The 22,771-nt window shown below is 43.5% G+C and overlaps 1 protein-coding gene across 1 annotated transcript in view; it reads left to right on the forward strand.

The window, feature by feature from the left end:
- Positions 1-22,771, forward strand: part of LOC139470252 (NACHT and WD repeat domain-containing protein 2-like) — a 52,736-nt gene that overhangs the window by 24,326 nt on the left and 5,639 nt on the right. Inside the window, exons 3-8 of the mRNA XM_071252596.1 lie at positions 11,779-11,895; positions 15,464-15,667; positions 17,120-17,264; positions 18,139-18,533; positions 19,664-19,825; positions 21,294-22,477. Coding sequence (XP_071108697.1) covers positions 11,779-11,895; positions 15,464-15,667; positions 17,120-17,264; positions 18,139-18,533; positions 19,664-19,825; positions 21,294-22,477 — 2,207 coding nt within the window. The remainder of the gene's footprint in view (positions 1-11,778; positions 11,896-15,463; positions 15,668-17,119; positions 17,265-18,138; positions 18,534-19,663; positions 19,826-21,293; positions 22,478-22,771) is intronic.

Below are 22,771 nucleotides of genomic sequence, written 5' to 3' on the forward strand. Positions count from 1 at the left end.
ATCATGGCGTCACGAGTACAGCATCATGACGTCACAAGTACAGCACTGACGAGACAATGACCAATTCTCGGACCAAATCTGAATCCCTCTTAAAAATTCCTGGTAACAACAAACCATGTGGTCATGCCCGATGTGGATCGCTGCTCATAATATCAATCACTGCATTCTCTGATCCAGACTCGATAATGTTCTGACCGCCGTCACATAGCATGACTATTGTTGAGTGCGATGCTAAACAACGAACAAACAAAACAAAATCCAAAACTGAAACCGATATCTGAAGACCGCCCTGTTCCCTGCAGGAACCGTCTACAAGACAGGTGCCTCGTTCATTATTCATTTCCCCATTGCAGTAAACGATCAGGATTTCCTATGCTGTTAGTGTAATGACTATCTCATGTTAATGGTAGGAGAAACAATAACACTCCTTACAACAGTAACAGGCCTCCAAATTGTTGAATTTCCGAAAACACGCCCTCACTCAGTGGCTGAAAAAGCTCGCTTGGAAATGGCGTATCGATCCCATCACGAAATTGGCATAATCGATGAAATAAATTCGGGGAAAAACAAGATCAAACGGTCCCCTTCTAAGTTTAGTGATAGTTCTGACGGGTAGAATTTTGCAAGTATTAGGCCTTGTTTATGGTTCTCATTTCACAGTGTCCGTTTCCTTTTGTTAAATGGCAATTTGTGATGGTTGCCACTGGTTTCAGCTTGCAGGGATGTAGTTGCTTGAACTAGTTTGTGTAAAAAATCGAAATCGTGTTTAAATATAACTGACGCGATAGTGAAATCTGGACGTCTGAAATATAGTGATTGTGCTTCGAAATTGTCCCTTTCCTTCGTGTGACAGACTTATACTTCCGCGGGATTTGATTTAACAATTTATAGAATTTGTATTAAACTGTCTCATTGGCTGTAGTGGGGAGATCAATTTCGTCCGATGAACGGTGATTGTGTAGCAGAGTTGCACATTCGTTGGGTATTCCTGGGCTTTTAATATTCATTCGTCATTATGACGCCATCGTTTATTACGTGAACGTCATTTATAAAACTATTTGCTCTAACTTAAACTGTGTTCGAATCCCAAACATACCTTCATTATCAGATTCTATGTGTTTGTGCCATGTCCTTGCACACGAGTTAACATTTGTTTTATGTTGTTGTTTTTTCGTGAAGATACCGGGTAGAATAGGTCTTCAGCTACCCATGCTTATCGTTATAGACGACTAACGGGATCGGGTGGTCAGGCTCGCTGATTGGTTGAGGCATGTCATCGTATCCCGATTGGATAGGTCGATGCTCATGACGTCAATCGCTGGATTGTCTGTCCAGACTCGATTATTTACAGACCGCCGTCATATAGCTGGAATATTGCTGAGTGCGGATGAAACATCAAACAAACAAACAAATAAAAATAACGGTACCCCCGTGTTACTACTACTAAATGTATGGAAATCGGATTAACCTATAGCTGAAGCATCGTCGGATACAGGAATACCTACCTCGGTTGTATAGTATTGTTATTGTTCATCTGAATAACGAGCCTCGGTTATGACCAGGGAGTCTCCTTGCTATAATGTACCATACAAGAGTTGTCTTTTGTTTTCAGTTCCAAAATTCGCCATATTGAAACTGTGCCGTATAGCTTGAGAAAGCCGATTTTTGATTGGCTAATGCGGAGTTCTTCGTTCGTCATTTTATTGGTCGGTCAAAGTTAACCATAACTCAGTTCTGCAACGGTTTGTAAAATGAAATATGTGACTGTCTAATTGTGTGTAAACATATATATATATATTAGTTCCGTGATTGAAGACAGGGCTAAGAAATGAATTTGCAACCACATGATCCCTTCCATGTTTAAAATGTGTACATTTGTGCACATATAATGATTTTCAAAGATAAGACGTCCAAGATACCCATCAGCTGTTGTGTATTGTAAACCTACAGAAAGTGTGTTCTGTGTTGTGATTGGCTAATTTGGGTCACATGACCAAATGTCAAAGGGTGAAAATATGATTTGCATTCCCTGAAGCAAGCGACCGAATCACTGTGTAGGAATACATAATTACTCAGCGTTTTTTGCATACTAATTAATATGGTATTAACATACTAATTAAACAATAGGTTTACAACATCAATAAATACTATGCGTGTGTCTATTTCCGGGATTTTATCGAGTATTTGCATCTTGGAAATTTTCATTCGAGCCCCTTCACGCTAACGCTTTCGGGTCTCGAGATGAATTTCCAAGATGCAAATACTCGATAAAATCCCGGAAATAGACACACACATAGTATTTTTCTTCTAATTCTGCCATTTTGTTTTAATTATTAAAAGTTTTAGATATAATTATATTAAAAATTTCAACCATGGGGAAGCGTTCTTTGAGTGCAGACTTAGCGCCAGTACAGTTCCTTTGTTGGACAAATATCACTAACTTAAGAACATTTCATTTGATAATCAAACATAGGATAAAATCAACTGAGAAGTATAGTTTCTTTTGCTCTTCAGTATATATGACATCGGACTGTAAATAATCGACGCTGGATAGACAATCCAGTGATTGATATAATGAGCCTCTTTTGACCACCCTACAGGACCCATGCACTTACGACAGGCAGACAGATAATTTATTCCAGTCTCACGTCAGATATACTAGTACAAGTCAAACGCCATTAAATACGACTTTGTGAATCCTGAACCACTTCACTTGGAGAGACTTCTAAAACGATCGATAATTATAGAGAAATGCAGGATAAAATACCCGTAATCCCCACGGGGCTTATAACATATAATAATGTATAGCATTAAATAAAAGTGCATGCTCGCATTCAGTGTTATCATAAACCATTATTGTTTCCAAACTCAGCAAGGCAAGTCAAATGCCAAGTTAATGATTTGAACCATTTCCAATAATAACAACATTTCACCAAAGGGATTTAGCTCAAATATGTTTTCCACAATGAAACCTTATTCATTTCTGATTAAACACTGTTTAATAAAAAATAGATATTACCATGAAGCAATAAACTACAAAATGATTCTCGTTAATGGAAGCTATTAATCACACCTTAATCATCAAAAACTGTAGGAAACCATTTAATCACAGATTGTTTGTGGCACCATTTGCTTTGATTATGTTGCTCACTCATGCACAAAAATAAACACGTGAAGGATGTGTTAAGTCTAGAATGTGTTTAACTCAAATCAAGTGTAAACTGTCGTTCCGTTCCATGAGTAACGGTAAATGAAAACAGTAAATCAATGACTTGGTGGCATGGCAGTCTTCTGTGTGAGTGTCTTTTATGGAATTCCTATACATAGAATCCTGTTTTCCATCTGTATGATGGCGCCCCGTAAATAATCCAGTTTTGGACCAGGCAAACCAGTGATTGATATCCTGCCATACACAAATATATCGGATTCTAAGTGTCTGAGACCCATTCTGTTAATTTGCTAATATGTCAGGTACGTTTCACATCTTCTTATCCTCCTCGGTCGAAAAGCCTAACTATATTTGCAACATACCAGACTTTAATCTTGTATGTTGATATAATGATATAAAACGCCATTCTGCGGATACTCGCGATATTTTACCGACTGATTAGAGGGATAAGCTTGGTAACTGTCGTCCGCTGCTTCAATGAATGTGAAACATGGACGGAGTGGATAAATGCATAACTTGTTTGTTTGTTTGATGTTTAACGCCGAACTCAGCAATATTCCAGCTATATGACGGCGGTCTGTAAATAATCGAGTCTGGACCAGACAATCCAGTGATTGACATCATCAGCATCTATCCACGCGATGGGGAAACGTTGACATGCATCAACCAAGTCAGCGAGTCTGACACCCGATCCCGTTAGTCACTTCTTACGACAAGCATAGTCGCCTTTTACGGTAAGCAAGGGTTGCTGAAGACCTATTCTTTCCCGGATTTTCACGGGTCAAAATGTCTAACTGTGGTATTCTTACCGATTCGGACCAAAGCATGCAGGTATAAGACAAACCTGCAATATAATTAGGTGTGTAGTATGATAATTTCGTTGCCCACCGGTATCTGGGGGGACGCGGGTTCATGTACCCTCTATGTTAGTTAATGTCCTCTCGCCCTACGCGTTAACACAGAGGGTACCTTAACCCTTGTCCCCCTCCCCACAAAATATGCAGAATAGTAAAAAACACACCCGTGATTGTTGCTGTATCTGACTGATGAAGATGCCGTCTACTTGACGGTCTGTTATTAATAACGACTGATGACATAACACCATCCATCATCAATACTTCACGGTTGGAACACGATTTTCATGTATACACGCATATGCGGGCTATGCCTGATGTGATTCTATGTTAAAATGTGCGAGCGTCGTACCTCGTGATGTTAAATCGCGCGATCGACGTCCCTCCTGATATTAAAGTGTGCGATCGAAATCCCTAGTGATATTAAAGTGTGCGATCGACGTCCCTCGTGATTTTAAAGTGTGCGATCGAAATCCCCCGTGATATTAAAGTGTGCGAGCGACGTCCCTCGTGATGTTAAAGTGTGCGATCGAAATCCCTCGTGATATTAAAGTGTGCGATCGAAATCCCTCGTGATATTAAAGTGTGCGAGCGACGTCCCTCGTGATATTAAAGTGTGCGAGCGTCGTCCCTCGTGATGTTAAAGTGTGCGAGCGACGTCCCTCGTGATGTTAAAGTGTGCGAGCGTCGTCCCTCGTGATGTTAAAGTGTGCGAGCGTCGTCCCTCGTGATGTTAAGGTGTGCGAGCGCCGTCCCTCGTGATTTTAAAGTGTGCGATCGACGTCCCTCGTGATATTAAAGTGTGCGAGCGTCGTCCCTCGTGATGTTAAAGTGTGCGATCGACGTCCCTCGTGATATTAAAGTGTGCGAGCGTCGTCCCTCGTGATGTTAAAGTGTGCGATCGACGTCTCTCGTGATTTTAAAGTGTGCGATCGAAATCCCTCGTGATATTAAAGTGTGCGAGCGTCGTCCCTCGTGATGTTAAAGTGTGCGATCGACGTCTCTCGTGATTTTAAAGTGTGCGATCGACGTCCCTCGTGATATTAAAGTGTGCGAGCGTCGTCCCTCGTGATTTTAAAGTGTGCGAGCGACGTCCCTCGTGATGTTAAAGTGTGCGAGTGTCGTCCCTCGTGATGTTAAAGTGTGCGAGTGACGTCCCTCGTGATGTTAAAGTGTGCGAGTGTCGTCCCTCGTGATGTTAAAGTGTGCGAGTGACGTCCCTCGTGATGTTAAAGTGTGCGAGCGTCGTCCCTCGTGATGTTAAAGTGTGCGAGCGTCGTCCCTCGTGATTTTAAAGTGTGCGAGCGTCGTCCCTCGTGATGTTTAAGTGTGCGAGCGTCGTCCCTCGTGATGTTAAAGTGTGCGAGCGTCGTCTCCCATGATGTTAAAGTGTGCGATCGACGTCCCTCGTGATGTTAAAAGGGTGCGAGCGTCGTTTCTTATGATGTTAAAGTGTGCGAGCGTCGTCTCCCATGATGTTAAAGTGCGCGAGTGACGTCTCACTCACTCACTCTCCGTCGCTTTCTTCGGCAATGCTCATAACATTATATATGGCCAATTACACACGAGAATCACGCAATATCATTAATAATACCCCCTTGTTGGTCGTTATGAGTAATAACATAATCCTAGGTGCATCCACTCGATCGTTAAGGTCAACCAGAACTCACGTTTGTTCACTTGACGGCAGTGACCACGGTGCGGTATTTACCCATTCTCCGACACACGAGATAATTCATTCCTATCGTGACAGCTTGACAGGTGGACTTGGCCACAGTCTCCATCTTCATATAGACTCGACATCATGGCAGAATCAATTATGGAAATCATGGGGGGAATAGCTGGTTACTAAGTACTCGAAACGTAACTGAACTCACTAAACGTTATCGATTATTGATATGTCACTAACGACGGCCCCCTGCGAACTGCCGGTCTTGTAAATGTACATATATCGTATAGCCAGTGCAAATGTCGTTCGGGCATACAGATGTATGCCTAATGATAAACAAGTCGCGGTAGTATGGTCAGTCGGATGGTCAGCAAGAGGGGAGGTGAGGTGAGGAGTGGTGAAATAGGGTTTAACGTAGCGTCCAAGATGATTGCACTTATATAGCAACGTGCACTTATATAGCAACGTGCACTTATATAGCAACGTGCACTTATATAGCAACGTGCACTTATATAGCAACGGACTGATGCCGATTTATAGTGCTAGCCCATTCGGATACTATGCCGTAGTTTACCATGAATAACCCACTCAGACACAGTACATTAACTCCGAGCCGACCACTCCTTGTTTTAGCCACTCAATGCCGAGCGCCAGGCAGGGTAACAAGTACCGTCTTTTAACGGCTTTTTGTATGACGCGGCCGTGGATCGACCCCGGACTTTTCGCTCCCCGCTCTACCACTAGACCACGGAGGCAGTTGCGCCAGAACAAACTGGGATGAGTGAGTGATGGTTTACGCCGCACTAAACTGTAAATGTTTACGCATTTGTAGAGACATCACTTTCAAACAGAAGACAAACTGCATCAGCGTTGTGTATCCCTGTATATGTAAACGTAAAGTGGAACCCCATTCATCCAGACGGTAGTGTTACATGTGAATTGCCCGGATTGACAATGTCCGGATTACCGAGTTTCCGGATAAACTAACCATGCTTACTAAGTAATGTCGCTGTGTTAGCGTTCCTTTTGGTATTCGTCAGGAATACGTGGTTCCGGTTTAAATAGGTCAAGAAATGAGGTTCAAATGTATTTAAGCATATATTTAATAAACCAATCATTCCCTTCCATTCTCATCACCCTCTTGTTTCTAGGTTTGTCAGCACCATGCCCGTGCTCATGGGTTTCACCTAAGTGGTAAACGTCTGAGACCTGCATCACTTCGGGCTTTCCTCCCACATTAAGCTGACACGCCGCGATATAACTGGAATACTGTTAAAAGCGGCGTTAAACCCAACTCACTCACTCACTTATCATCCTCTCATCGCGAGCCTGAAAATAGGAAAAGTGAAAGTTCCTGAAGATTCCTTTATAGAATTATTTTTATTTAACTTCTTCCTTTAACTGTGTGTTATTCGATGTGTGCGTGTACATGCCTCTTCTTGGTTTGTATGTTTGTATGTTTGTATGTTTGTTGTTTAACGTCACACTCAGCAATATTACAGCTAATGGCGGTAAACACATTAACGAGTCCCAACCAGACAATCCAGTGATTGTGATCATGAGCATCGATCAACGCAACTTGATACGATGACGTGCATCAACCACATCAGCCAGCCTGACCTCCCGATCCCGTTAATCGCCTTTGATGAAAAGCATGTGTTGCTGAAGACCTATTCTACCCCGGATCTTCACGTGGGTACTTGTCTGTAAGTGTAGGCGGTTATATACAGGATATTGCCATGGTGGTATATCCGTCACACAATCAGCAAGCCACACTTTGTATATACACCTCGGTGCCGTGGTACAAAGCGATCTTAGCACTGAGGTGACCGTAACACCGATACCTTAGCACAGACTTACGACAGTTGTAGCGCTAAGGTTGTTTTTAATTTGATCCCCATACACTTACCTCGCGTATGTGTTACTTTGTACACGTGTACCAATTGTTGCGTGAGTTTGCTTGTTGTGAGAAGAGAAAGATTTGAAACCGTAATAATTTTATTTTTTTTGAGCCACAGGCATTGCTGGAGAGAATATACTTATGTTTAAGTGTAAGTGAGTTTCTGTAAACCCCGGTTTAGAATGTAGTTGTTATATCAAGGCTTTTCAGCTTGACATGTGAGCAATGTTCAAAGTACTAGTGGTACCTAAACACCAAGACGCATAATAAGCTTGAATTCGAACACACTATCACACGATTCCAGCACGCAGGGGGCGCAACTCTGCACAGCGGACACCAGCGTCTTTGGCGAGTGGGCAGTCGTGTCCCGGTAGCTCGTGCATATAATATTAATGACACATAAAGAAATGTTCAAAGTAAATCAAACAGATCGTTAAACTCTTAGATGAACATCCACGATATCACTGACGACAGAATACACCATAATTACTTACATAATAGATCCATTGCCCGGGGGCCCCGTGAAAATCCGGGGTAGAATTGGTCTTTGGCAAGCATGGGTTGCGACTATGGCGACTATGCTTGTTGGGGGAGGCGACTAACGGGATCGGGTGGTCAGGCTCGCTGACTTGGTTGATGCATGTCATCGTATCCCAATTGAGTGGCTCGATGCTCATGATTTCAATCACTGGGTTGTCTGGTCCAGACTCGATTATTTACAGACCGCTGTCATAAAGTTGTAATATTGCCGAGTGCGGCGTTAAGCAAAAAACAAACAAACAAACAATCCCCGTGGGCTATTCTGGCCAGTTAAACTGAGTGAGTGAGTGAGTGTGAGTATGGTTTTACGCCGCTTTTAGCAATATTCCAGCAATATCACGGCGGGGGACACCAGAAATGGGCTTCACACATTGTACCAGTTAAACTGAAGCCACATTATGACGACAAAACCTGTGTTCCCTTGCCTCGTATATGCATACATCAAACACGTCAGTGTGCACCCAACAAAGACTTGGTAAACCCTGCATTTATCGCACTTGTCAAGAACGCTTTGAGAACCGGAACCAACCAATGAATAACTAAATTGGCAATTAATGTGCTCATTACCTCCCTTTGAAATGCACCTAGGCAGTTTCTTATCTCCTTTCGTTCGCGTGACGAGAGCTCTCAGCTTGGTCGAACTAACCATCTTGTTTAAAACATTAAATTGTTTGTATCGAGTTTGAAACTTCTCTTGTTACTGTTGTGTGTTTTGTTTCGATCTGTCAGTTTCTCACGTAAGCATTTCTGTTATTCCTTAATAGCCTATTGGCATGCCATTTATGTCTGTTTCAGTCACGTGTCTCGACATCACATGTCCGCTGTCAGTTTATAAACGAATCGTTCTGACAAGGTTGACTAGGTTACGTTTTGTGTCAGTTAATACATTAAAGTGTAAGCCGGGGGTGAGCGTTTTTTTAATTAATGCAATTTTTCACGTTTCAGACAGCTACTTATACATGCATATTCAAATACACACGAATATTTACACACACACACACACACACACACACACACACACACACCTCTCCCGCCCCTAAGACGCACTATCTTAGTCACGAGCGTAATGGGGAATTATTATAATGATTATGATTATGATTATTATCATGAAAATAAATAAATGCAGCACAGAGGGTTTTGGTGATCCTGGCACAGCCAGGCTGGTAAGGCTCATCATCAGCTCAGGGCCCTTGCCCCCTCTACACGCAGCCCAGACAGCGAATGGGACTTCTCCCAGGAAGCGCTGCCTGGTCTAACCCACTCAGAACCTTTCGGAGAATTTGAAGACTCCCCGACACTGCAGCCTTCTGCATTACCCAGATTGTCAGAAGGGCTGTATTCCTGCTAGCAAACCCGGGTACTCTCCTAATGTCAGTCAACAGATTGGGAGGCACCAAACCTAAGGCACCACTGTTTTACCTGGCCAAGATTCGATCATTTAAAGGCTGCCGAAACATTGATTCAATATTGCGTCAAACACACTCATTCCCTAATTCTGAATGATCTTGAAACATTTGGTGATATTTTGTAAGTAGCTTCCACTTCATATCTGGGGTGTGTCACTCCAAGTTAATTCCAGGTGATTTCCCCGTAACACCTGTCTTCGCTACGCCTGTCAAGACAAATACCCGTTATCTAACGGTTAATGCTAACTGCGGAAATATTTGACTTAATCTGTTTGTATGCTGGGCGCCACCTCTCCTTGTCGTGGTGATTAAAACTAAAAACCTGTATGTGTTGTTTTAATCCTCGGCATTTTACCAAAGTATATTTATAAAGATCAACGGTTACTTATCAGAATACCTTGGACTTAGTGTGGTTGACATACACAAAGGCACTGGAATGTGCATTATGTTGGGTGTCTGGTAGGTATTCGGGGTAGCCTCTTGTCCCCCACTAAATTGGTATCGTAAAGCTACAACGGGTTGACCTTTTAGATTGTGTTTCACCGTCACCTAATGGCGTTGATCGCTGCTCTAATATCAATAAATCGTAATTTTTGTTTTTGCGTTTTTGAATTGCCAAATTATAGAAATCATTTAGAATGTCTTTAACGTTATCGGTAGTGTTCTCTCGACTGACGCCGAGTCTTTGCCTTATAATAAGAGTGACGAAACCTATTTCATTATCACAAGAAATGACTGGAATAAACAGTGTCCGGTGTACATGAAACATGAGTTTATGAATAACTGTAAAATAGTGAACACCAGGTGTTCGCAAAATGTGTTTCCCGCCATCACAAACACACACGAGGGAACAAGAAGCGTTCACTTGAACAACCACGGGAATATATAGTACAAGTCAAAATCAGATATGACACAGTTTGACTTTCCCTACAGGTAACATAATGAATCAGTCGTACTCTGTCGTAACTCCCATACCACTGATGGTGGTTGCCCTTCTAGATCCGGGGTAGAATTGGTCTTCAACAACCCTGCTTGCCATAATAGACGACTATGCTTGTTGCGAGAGGCGACTAACGGGATCGGGTGGTCAGACTCACTGACTTGGTTGATGCATGTCATCGCATACGAATTACATGGATCGATGCTCATGATGTCAGTTACTGGATTGTCTGGCCCAGACTCGATTATTTACAGACCGCCGTCATATAGCTGGAATATTGCTGAGTGCGACGTTAAACAACAAACACACATACAAACTGACGGTGGTTGTTTTTCTAATATGCATGAACGCTGATCTTAACCTTTAAATGCTTGCAAGTTTGACACATATGGATCTTTTGGCTTGTCCTTTTCGTTATCACTTTAATTTTTTGTTGTGTGTGAGGACTTAAACAATGAAAGGCGGATACGACCTTTGAATAGCTTCCAGTCACTTCAAACGTAAAAGTAAGTGAGTGAGTTAAAATTAACGTCGCATCAGAATTATTTCAGCCATATAGCGCCGAGACCAAGTTTATCTTTTTACAAGTGAGTCATCAATGCAAAATTATATTTATAAACACATTTTATCCAACACATTTGGGCATGACAATATCATTTATACAGTTTAAAACACGTGATAGAGGCCACCAGTAACCAACGCTAGGCCACCTCGCTGGGGATCATAGGGGACATAGGTACTTCGGCTTCCTGCACGATACCCCAGCAGGATTTACGTCATCACTTTAGCTACTGTAGTTGTACACAGTGCTAGCCAATAATTAAAACAACTCAGCAATGAGTTGGCTGAAAAGACTGGTTGGTGATAGCTACATCGATTATGACAGGAATTACGTCTCACACAGGAGGGCTATCATTTTACGGTACTTTAACCCCCTGGACAGAGCCTTCAATAATGTCAGTTGGTAAAATCACCACACCGAATTTAAAAACAAGCAATTAATTATTCACAGACATAATTAAGATTTATTATACAGGCCACTTTCTTTCAAATACTTAAGATGAGATAACAGGTAACCCCAGGTGACGGAGCTACTTTGGTGAGACCCCTGCCCAACCGGGGGCATCATGCGGCGAATGTCTGATTTGAATATCAGTGATCCATTCATATAACTGTCACGGCTATTTTACCTTTTAAAAAAATGGAATCTTTTTCTTTGGATGATCGAGTTTGGTATTTTCCGGCGGTGACGTTTTATATTTATTTTAGTTACCTAGTTTTTATGTGTTTTGTGTTACAGGTGGTGGACATGAGATGGGGTGTCCGTGACGAGGCCACAGATGACCACATGACCACCGAGCTGTGTATGCAAGAAATTGACAACTGCCAGAGACTGTCTATGGGCCCGAGTTTCGTGGTAAGCACGGGGGACGAATATGATCTTCCGGCGCTTTTAAAGGGGGGCTTGTCTCGGGTTAATTAGCAGTCCTGGCAAACTGGATTCAAGTCGTTCTTTACCTGTAAACAAAAAGAAAAATTATGATCTATATCAGTTCTAAAGTTAACTGAAATATCCCAGCAATATCAACATACTTGCGACCCGCGAAGATCCGGGTTAGAATAGGTTTTCAGCAACCGATCCTTGCCGTTAAAGACGACAATGCTTGTCGTCAGAGGCGACTAACAGGATCGGGTGGTCAGGCTCGCTGACTTGGTTGATGCATATCATCGTATCTAAATGCTCTCGATGCTCTTGATGTCAATCACTTGATTGTCTGGTCCAGACTCGTTTATTTACAGACCGCCGTCATATAGCACAACAACAAACAAACACACAAAAAACAATAGTCTTGAACGAGAACGAGAAAAGACAAACCAGTGGTCAATAGGACAGGGAACAATCCGCCCCACAATATGATTATCAAATACCCAGGTAACAAATTGTAATCAGTTTAGTCGACGAACACGGGCTCCTTGACCGGAATCCCACGAGGGACAAAACATAAAGCCGAACACTAACCACATAGGATTACAAGCGATCACGAACTCTTAAAATATCGGTCTAAATTGATCTATACCAGTCAAAATTCCACACAGAGTGAACAAACAAAACAGAGCTTTCAGGTACACGGTAGTTCATTGTTCCTTGAGGCTTACTAGGCCGGCTCCGTTAATGAGACGTTTATTCCCTGATTGTGCTCCAAAGTCACAAGTGGACAAAACTTACAATCAGTTTATGGGGCGTTCGTTCTGCCACTGCCCTTATTAGGAAATCAATAAGTAATTAGTTGTTATGAACAACGAAATTGGCTTTTAGTGAAACGTGATCAAACGCGCAGCAACACTTTTAAGTTAGTTCACTTGACTTCAGTGTGTGTAAACTAGCCGTGAATGGTATTCGAACTGTACATGGGAAGACCCATTGGAGCATGACCAGAGAGTGATTGGTCGACCGCAATAACGAACGTGCAGATGCTTAGATGCATCTCCGGGGGGTGGGAGAGTGTTGGTCGATCATTTGTCAATCACATCTCGCTCTCCCGCAAGGCAATTAACCGTATTTGATAAAGTCTCTTAAAACAGTCCAACAGAAGTGAATACTTGTTTCAGCATTATTGATTGACAATTTTCATGATATGAATATGGACTTACAAACAAGAGAAGGCTTGTCTTGGCCAGGGTTATTTATGAGGGGACATATTTTTATTTGATTACGGTCGGCATTGTGGATGTGTGTAGACAGAGCATGGCCCTCGTTGTGTGTAACAGTTTTATGGTTTCCTCTGTGAATGAATGTTGTTTAGTGACGCAGCCAGACATACAACGTATTCATGCATCGCACATGGCCTGTAAATAATCTAGGGGGTCCAGTGGCTGATTGTATCAGAAACAATTGTGAGGATGTGATTTCACAATCAACAGTCACAGTCATTGTTAATTTGATGTTGAGCGCTGCACTTAGCAGTATTCCAGCCACCGGGACTTCCCGTATTTAAGCCCCCGGCCCTAAGTACGGAAAATAGCACTTTCTCATTTACAATATTTTATGCGAAATTGAGCTCAGGGCTCAATTTCGGAAGCTACGCTTTCTTACCAAAATGAGTATTCGAATTTAAGCCCATGTGCGTAAATACGGAAATATTTTCAGTTTTTAAGCCTCAGAGCGTCATTCCGCATGGGCCTAAATACGGGTAGTCCCGGCATATGACGGTGATTTGAACAAGACAATCCAGTGATCCACGCTACTGGGATACGGTGACATGCCATCAATTACGTCACAGTCTCTGGCTACCATAATGTTGCCTCTTATGACATGCAGAGGTTGCAGTGGACCTTTTCTAACTCGGCAGACCCGTGAAGATCCGGGGTAGAATAGGCCTTCGGCAAACCATGCTTGTCGTAAGAGGCGACTATGCTTGTCGTTAGAGGCGACTAATGGGATCGGGTGGTCAGGCTCGCTGACTTCTTTGATGCATGTCATCGTATCCCAATTGTGTGGATCCATGTTGAATTGTCTGGTCCAGACTCGATTATTTACAGCCCGCCGTCATATAGCTGAGTGCCGCGTTAAACAACAACAGCTAACTCTAATCCCCCACTGGTGGTCCGACGTTCGAACTGGTCTCTTGTGCTGTTGACTCCGAGGGGCAATGATACACTGTGCGCCTTCCCCACGGGTTGTTTTGTTACAAGCCCTGTGCGATGCGTAGGTCCGGAACATAAATGAAACTGACACAATGACAGCTCAACCTATGGCATCTGTGACCGACAGAATGGATGTCCATTTGTCACGAACACTGTATTACTGTGCTTGACTTCGTCTCCTCGCCCGTGCGTCGGTGGCAACCAAACATCCAACAGAAATGCCGCATTGATATTAACGTTAACGATCGCGCTTTCATGTACATGTTCCTGTTTGAGTAGAAATCGGTTACATAAACGAAATGTCCATAGCTTCCTGGTGTTTACTTTGACGTATTGTCCACCGCTTCTTGGTGTTTACGCTGACGTATTGTCCATAGCGTCTTGGTGTTTACGTTGACGTATTGTCCATAGCGTCTTGGTGTTTACGCTGACGTATTGTCCATAGCGTCTTGGTATTTACTTTGACGTATTGTCCATAGCTTCCTGGTGTTTACGTTGACGTATTGTCCTTAGCGTCCTGGTGTATACGTTGACGTATTGTCCAAAGCTTCCTGGTGTTTACGTTGACGTATTGTCCATAGCTTCCTGGTGTGTGTGCGTGTGGCTGCTTGTACTAATATACCATGCTGCAGTTTAACATGAATACCCCACTCAGACACAGTATACTGACTAGGGCTGGCACGGGTAACTCGCGATCGGGTACCCGGGTCTGGTGGGTACAGAGTAGGACCCTGGTACCCACACGACTAACCGGACCCGTGATTAGTCACGTGATATTTAGTTTAATGACAAAAATTATCTTGAACTCTATGGTTACACTACAAGTCACTAATGTTCGCATTCCATCCTGACTATGCGCCCATTTTTTCTGATGTTTCATATGGTTGAATAAACTTAATTCAACTTCGGTATATGATTGTTTAATACATGTATCTAAATACATTTTGCCAGGGCTATACTAAAAATGTTCCCAATCGGACATTTTGAGACATCTCCTGAGACCTGAGAGGCTTGTCGTAAGAAGCGACAAATGGGATCGGGTGGTCAGCCTCGCTGACATCGTTACTGTATGTCATCGTATCGTGCGTAGATCGATGCTCATGGTGTCAATCACTTGATTGTCTGGCTGAGACTCGATTTGTTACAAACAGCCGTCATACAGCTTGAATATTTCCGAGTGCGGTGTTAAACAACAAACAAACATGCTCATGCTGTCAACCACATGTTTATCTGTCAAAGATCAATTATTTACCCTATTTCCTCTTGTTTTGCCAACAAACACACACTCAGTAAATCACGTCAATGCCAATAAAATGTATTCTGGGTTTCTTATGCTGCAGGTGTTTCTGGGCCAGAAGTATGGATACCGCCCCTTGCCGACTCACATTCCGGCGAGCGAGTTTCTCATGCTGCGGGAGGTGGCAAAAAACGTGCAAAGCGAGCTGGAGTTGTTTGACACGTGGTACAAGGTGGACGAGAACTCCGTGCCTCCCGTGTATATACTTCAGCCAATCAGCTCCATCCTTACAAACTTCAACAACAAGGTATCCAGTCAGTTCCTTGCAAACACCTCAATGTTACAAGAAAGAGTTACTTCCCTTCCTATTTGAATCAATGTTGAATGTGTCTGTGTAAATGTAATTTATTATTACAGAAGAAAAACAAACTTTTCCAAACATATTAATGTAAATATTAATTCAATACTTTTTTCTAAAATGTGGCAACGGATCTGTTGGTGAGGACCTGGCAGTCCTGTTCCGAAGGTCTCCGTAAACCCGGTCACCTCATTCGTGACCAACTCGTGTTATTCCGACAAGCCGAATACCGACTCTTGCCCGTCTCGTGGCCATTTTTGCGACCGGACCGGTCTTAGCGCAACGGGCATACCTAAAACAATTGTCAACTCGTTGCGTAATAGTTCACACATTTTCCCCATATATTATATATATTTCAGATGCAATTTAAAGCACACCAGGTCGTGCGGAATTATACAGTATGACTGAACACATGTAACTGTGTTTTGGGTATATTTTTAGATGCAAGACAATTACAAAGAACTTGAAATCATACGCACATTCTGATTGGTTTGTCGTATTTTCGCACATAGCATTCATCGATAGGGGTCGAGTCTTCTTGCAGGTTACGGAAAGGGGCGAGTGGTGACGAATGCCGGTCACCCGTGAAGATCCGGGGTAGAATAGGTCTTCAGCAACCCATACTTGCCGTAAAATGCGATTATGCGTGTCGTAAGAGGCGACTAACGGGATTGGGCGGCCAGGCTCGCTGACATGGTTGATGCATGTAATCGTATCCTAAATTCCGTCTCCCGCGTGATATTGCTGGAATATTGCTAAAAGCGACATAAAACCATACTCACTCACTCACTAAATTGCGGAAATCGATGCTCATGATGTCATTCACTGGATTCTTTGGTCCAGACTCCATTATTTACAGACCGCCGTCATATAGCTGGAATATTGTTGAGTGCGGCGTTAAACAACACACAAACAAACACTCCGAAACCTCGGTAGATACCGTTACTCTCCGCTAGTTTCGTTTGTCTCCGTGAACGTAGGTATCCGCTTGACATTGTCAGGGTCCGCTAGTCCCCGTTGGAGTCCGCTAAATCCGCTAGTCTCCACCTAGGACCCGTTAGCCTCTGTTACTTTCCGGTAGACCCCGTTAGTCTCCCCTAATTCCCACCTTTCCCGTTAGGTTTCGTTAGTCCCGTTAGTCCCCGAACAATTACCCCGTTAATCGCCGCTAGTCTCCACCTAGACCCCGTTAGTCTCCCCTAGTTTCCTCCTGTCCCGTTAGTTTTCGTCAGTCCCGTTAGTCCCGTTAGTCCCCGAACAATTACTATTGTGAGCAGTCCCACGAAGTGCCCTTTAGAAAGGTAAATATGACACCACTTTGAACGGTACTGGCCGGACACCCGATGTCACTGTATACAGGATAACATTGACTAAATGAACGTCCACGTGTTCTATGTGTAGCGACATCCCCGACTACAGGAGCAGGATCAGTCGACGTGGTGGGAGACGTTCAGCAAACTACAACGCATCATCAGGAAGGCAGCCCAGGTGCTGTTTATCACCAAGAAGATTGACCGGGAACAGATGCACAACTACTTCATGTCCGGTAACTCTCAACACACAATCAATATCGCTGCGCAGAGTTAAGTCCCTTGGCCATGGCAAGATCTGATGTGTGTGGGTTCGAATCCCAGCTTGATTCATCCTGATTTTGATTGTTTGTGTGTTTGTCAACTCCAAACCCATGCTCGTGGGTTTCACCGAAGTGATAAACGTCTGAGACTTGCATCACTTCGACCTTTTCTCAAGGATCCTGCTGACACGCCGTGATATAACTCGAATACTAAACAAACCGGCGTTAAAGCAAACTCACTCACTGACTCACTCCTGAGAAACAATATACTCAAGAGTTCATAATATACCACATAACGCATGACATATACGTATGACATAAACGTATGACATTCAAAAAATATATTGATAAGCAAGAATAGCTTGCAAAGAAGATTCCAGATTAACAATGACGTCCTTTTCGATGTCTCCAGGGCCCACATGCACAAAGCGATCGTAGCGCTACGACTATTGTAAGCCTATGTTAAGGTAGGGGAGTTCTTAGCGCTAAGATCACTTTGTGCAAGTGGGCACAGGACAATAATTATCAACGTCGTGGAGTTCGTCACTCCATTGTTAACAAATATGAATAGTATTATGCATTTGATGTCGATTTTTACTGTATGTATGCTGGCTATCATGTGTATGCTAATCAATCAGTTTCTTTATTCAGTATTTGGACCTTGTGGCCAAGTACAAAGTCTTGTATCATGAAAATTGAAATTATTGAAGCCTACATAAAATATATTTTCAAAAGGGGCATAGCCTATCCGTCACACCAAAAAATGAAGTTTATGCCAGCTGTCATGTCTAAGGTGACAACTGTGACAGACTTAAATCTTGACAACAGCAACCTGTCCCTGTTCCAGTGACTGAGAGAGAGATCGAGCGGGGCATCCTAAAGGCAAGAGACGTAGAAGAACACTGTCTCGCGTACGTCCGCGACATCTCCAACATCAACACTACCCTACTCCGGATCGCCGGCAAGTTCGTCGACTTTGCCTCCCGCAACGTTGACGGCGAGGCCCAGAAGTTCCTGAAGATCCTCCGGGACGAGAAGATCCCCAAAGTCCTCTCGGCGTCCAACATCGCCCGCTTCGTAGTGGAGTGGAGTGGGAAGGATGGGATCGACAGTGAAACCCACAAGGACTACTTTGAACAGTTTATTGATCATTTCTATCAGAACATCATCCGACTCGTGGACAATGCCATGTCCAAGCATGAGAGGCTAGCTGGAGATGTCATCTACACTGAATCGTTACAGGTGAGATTGATAGAGAGCCATTCTATCGTATGGCAGGTCCAGGGTACTCTTGTTGTCACAGACCGCCTCCGTGGCCTATTGGTAGAGCGTCCGCCCGGAGAGCGGAAGGTCCGGGGTTCGATCCCCGCCCGCGTCATACCAAAAGACGTTTATAGTCGGTACGTGTTGTTACCCTGTCTGGGGCTCGACATTAAGGGGCTAAAACAAGGACTGGTCGGTTCGGAGTTAGTAAACTGTGTCTGAGTGGGGTATTCATGTTAAACTGCGGCATGGTATCTCAGTGGGCTAGCACTATAAATCGGCATCAGTCCGGACTAGTACAAGCAGCCACAAACACACACACACGTGCATGCACGTCGCTATATAAGTGCAATAATCTTGGACGCAACGTTAAACCCCATTTCACCTCACCTCACCTCTTGTTGTCACATGTAAATTGACAAAAGTCCGAATATGTATAGAGCAAAGTTTCAACTCTAAATGCCGAAAGGGCGACGGGTACCTCCTGTGGTTCGCCCCTCGTGCCGAAGGTTTACTAGGACTCATTCCATGGGTTACCATCGATATCATTTTCACCACTATTTTGCCTTTTACACTCAATGAAATATGCTTCGTTGTATAATCGAGACTGGTTATTCCGGCGTAGACGTGTACACATATCCATGTTTGATTGCGTCTGAAAGTAAATCAACCAAGAAATAGCTATGTTAATCGATAATCATGTATTTGATACGGGTACAGTTGTACTTTGGACTTCAACCGTGCTGTGTTTCGGCGACTGTTTTGGGCCAAGTAACGTTTTCATAACTAAATCCAATTTTCAAGTGTAAACACTTTTTTTGCCTGACAGTTCGTATAATGATCCACAAGAAGGACATGTCCATGTAAATTGTCTTTGAATATTTCTTTTTATTGGAAGTAACAAACTTATCCCATCAGACATGCACATAAATTCTCCAAACATCAAGGAAACTAGTTCAAAACCAACTAAATACCAGAAATGGCTCGGGCACCAGGGTATCTAGCATGTCCAGCTATCAAACCGGAGCCAAAATTGTTTTTAGTCTTTTCTGCAACAAACTATCCAACATATCCAGGTTCTGCTCACATTCATTTGTTCTGTTTTCGAGCACATGCATGCATGCCGGATGTTCTGCACGGTGTTCCGCGGTCGGGAGGAAGTCGTGGAGCGGATTCACCAGTACGTCGTCGGGCCGTCCAACATGCCCCTGGTCCTGTGCGGGGAGAGTGGGTGTGGCAAGACCTCCCTCATGGCGAAGGGGGCGAGCCAGGTAGGTGTCCAGATCGAGGCTTGCAGGTGCCCAGCACTCTATTGCTTGTTGTCATGACGACTGATTCGTTGTGGTGTCGGTGAGTTGTTTGAACGGTTTGTCTGATCCGGCCACCTTCATGTAGCTTGAATATTGCTGACTAAAAGATTTCGCATGGATTACTCGTTATTTAAACGGATTTAAAAAAAGATGAACTTGAATTTCATATGGCGTTGTTTTGTTTATCTTCTGTTTGTTTGTGATTTAACGCCGCACTCAGCAATATTCCAGCTATATATGTAAATAATAGAGTATGGACTAGACAATCTAGTGATTGAAATTATGAACATCGATCCACACAATTGGATTACGATGCCATGCATCAACCAAGTCAGCGAGCCTGACCGCTCGACCCCGTTAGTCGCCTCTTTCGACAAGCAAAGTTGCCTGTTACGGCAAGCATGGGTTGCTGAAGACCTATTCTACCCCGGATGTTTCATATTGGGGTTAAGCTGTGTTAACGATACGACAATCACCCTCACACCCAACTCACCCTCCCGGTACGATAGATACGTATCGCGATACTTTGTTCACAATACGATACGTGATTTCAATGAATATTTTATTGTCAATACCGTTTAGAAAAAAAGACTAGAACAGAATTTTAAATTGTAGGTGGGACCCTTTTTTATGAAACATTGTTGTTTTAAATATTCCCTGTGTCAAACGATACGGGGTCAAAAATAAGAATCAATACAGGATTAAAATTCGAAAGAATAAAGTTAAGTGTGTATCGAGCATCGAATCGTCTGCGAATATTATCGATGCATTGATATTTTGGAGAATCAGAACATCCTTATCATGACCCTGCTATGTGTAGTGTCCTTATGCCATGCCAAGCCAACAATTTGAATTGTTTTGAGGTACGCTATAGATTAAACAGTCTCAAACATGGGGGGAAATACTTTTACCCATGTTTTGGGATGATAATTTGAAAAAGGAAAGATGTTGACCCCGGATTGTTTAAAGTAAATAAACTTCCTTTTTCAGGAGATCAATCACTGGTGGCTCATTGGCCTAAGGTGACTCGATTCGTAGACCGTAGACATACTTTCCTGTATAGGCGGTGTACACAAAGATGTTTGTTTATTGTTTAACGCCGCACTAAGCAAAATTACAGCTACATGACGACACAGAGTAGCATCCATATACTTACAAAGTCATTGAGGTACTTCAGGTTGAGCAGGATGATTCTGCGATCACAATCCAGATCACAACCCAAGAAGAATAAGAAGTTCGTTTGTTGTTTGACGCCGCACGCAGCAATATTCCAGCTATATGACGGTGGCCTGTAAGTAATCCAGCCTGGACCAGATAATTCAATAGGACACCAAATATGAAGGATCCATGTTGAAACGTCGTCGTAATATTCACGCTAATGTAAGTCCTGATATTCTTGTCCTTTAGTATATCTCAAGTTGTGTTGCAGGTAAAGACCTGGTTCTCAGAAGACAAGTCCCCCATTATGATCCTCCGGTTCCTTGGAACCACACCCGGCAGTTCCACCATTATGCCCCTCCTCAGCAGCCTGTGTAACCAGATCGCCTACCTCCTCGGGGAACCACTGGACGAAATCCCTGAAGAGTTAGCTCCCCTTGGCCATCACTTTAAGAAGTTGTTGTCCTTGACTCCAGAGAACAAACCTATTGTCCTGTTCCTCGACTCGCTCGACCAGTTATCAGGGTCCTACGGCGCCCACACGCTGACCTGGTTGCCGGCACTCCTCCCCCCTCATGTCAAAATCATCGTTTCCACCCTTCCCAATTATTACAACCTCCTGGATACCCTCAAGATCATCATTGAGGACAAGGACAACTTTGTGCCCGTGCTGCCGCTGGGCGAGAATCTCAGTAGCACGATTCTGAAGGCTTGGTTGAAAACCATCAACAGAACCGTCACCGAGAGCCAGTGGGGCATCGTCAATGAGGCAATTACAAAGTGCAATCTACCTCTGTTCGTCAAGCTTGTGTTTGATGAAATCTGCCGATGGAAGAGCTACACAAGTCCAAAACTTACAAGTCTCTGTAGTTCTATTCACGAAAGCATCATGAAGCTGTACGAGAAGATTGAGAACCAGCATGGAAAGACCTTAGTGTCACACGCTCTAGGGTACATCACGGCGTCCAAGAGTGGACTCTCAGAGGCGGAACTGGAGGACATGTTGTCCCTGGACGACAAGGTTCTCAACGACGTCTACCAGTACCACCTTCCTCCAGTACGACGCATACCACCTCTTCTCTGGACCCGTATCAGAGGCGACCTGCCGGGCTATCTCAGCGAACGGGAGGCCGATGGTGTCAATGTTATATTTTGGTACCATCGCCAATTCATTGACGCTGCGAGAGAGAGGTATTTCAAGAACCTCAACTTTGTAAGTGCAATGCATTCCGAGATGGCGGACTATTTCCTGGGGACGTGGGGTGGGGGGCGCCCGAAGCCGTACGAGTATTCCGAGTTACAGAGACAGAGGTTCTTCCTGGATGAAACGAAAGGCGAGAGCGACAGGAAAGTTCCGGTGCAGCCGCTGGTGTTCTACAATAAGGAAGGGCAGGTGACAAGATATAATCTCAGAAAACTTAATGAACTGCCTTTCCATCTCATCAGGTCTCACAGGTAAGATGACAAAAGGAAACGTGTGAGTGAATGTTCTTTTATGCCGTTGTTAGCAAAATCATTGGTACAACAGCACCCTGTAATAATCCATTGCCTGACAACCCAGTGGTTGATAGCATGATCACCTCCCTATACCCCACACAATCAGCCGAGTTACAAAAAGACATAAACCAAATGATAAAATATGCAAAAGAAAACACAGTATATACGTGTACGTATACAAATCTCTCGCCATAATATTTGTCATTTGTGCGTGAGCATATTTTTAGCATTTTACTGATGCTTCTTGTAACG

Source organism: Haliotis cracherodii, unplaced genomic scaffold, assembly GCF_022045235.1.
Source record: "Haliotis cracherodii isolate W230 unplaced genomic scaffold, xgHalCrac1.p SCAF_20, whole genome shotgun sequence".
NCBI lineage: Eukaryota > Metazoa > Mollusca > Gastropoda > Lepetellida > Haliotidae > Haliotis > Haliotis cracherodii.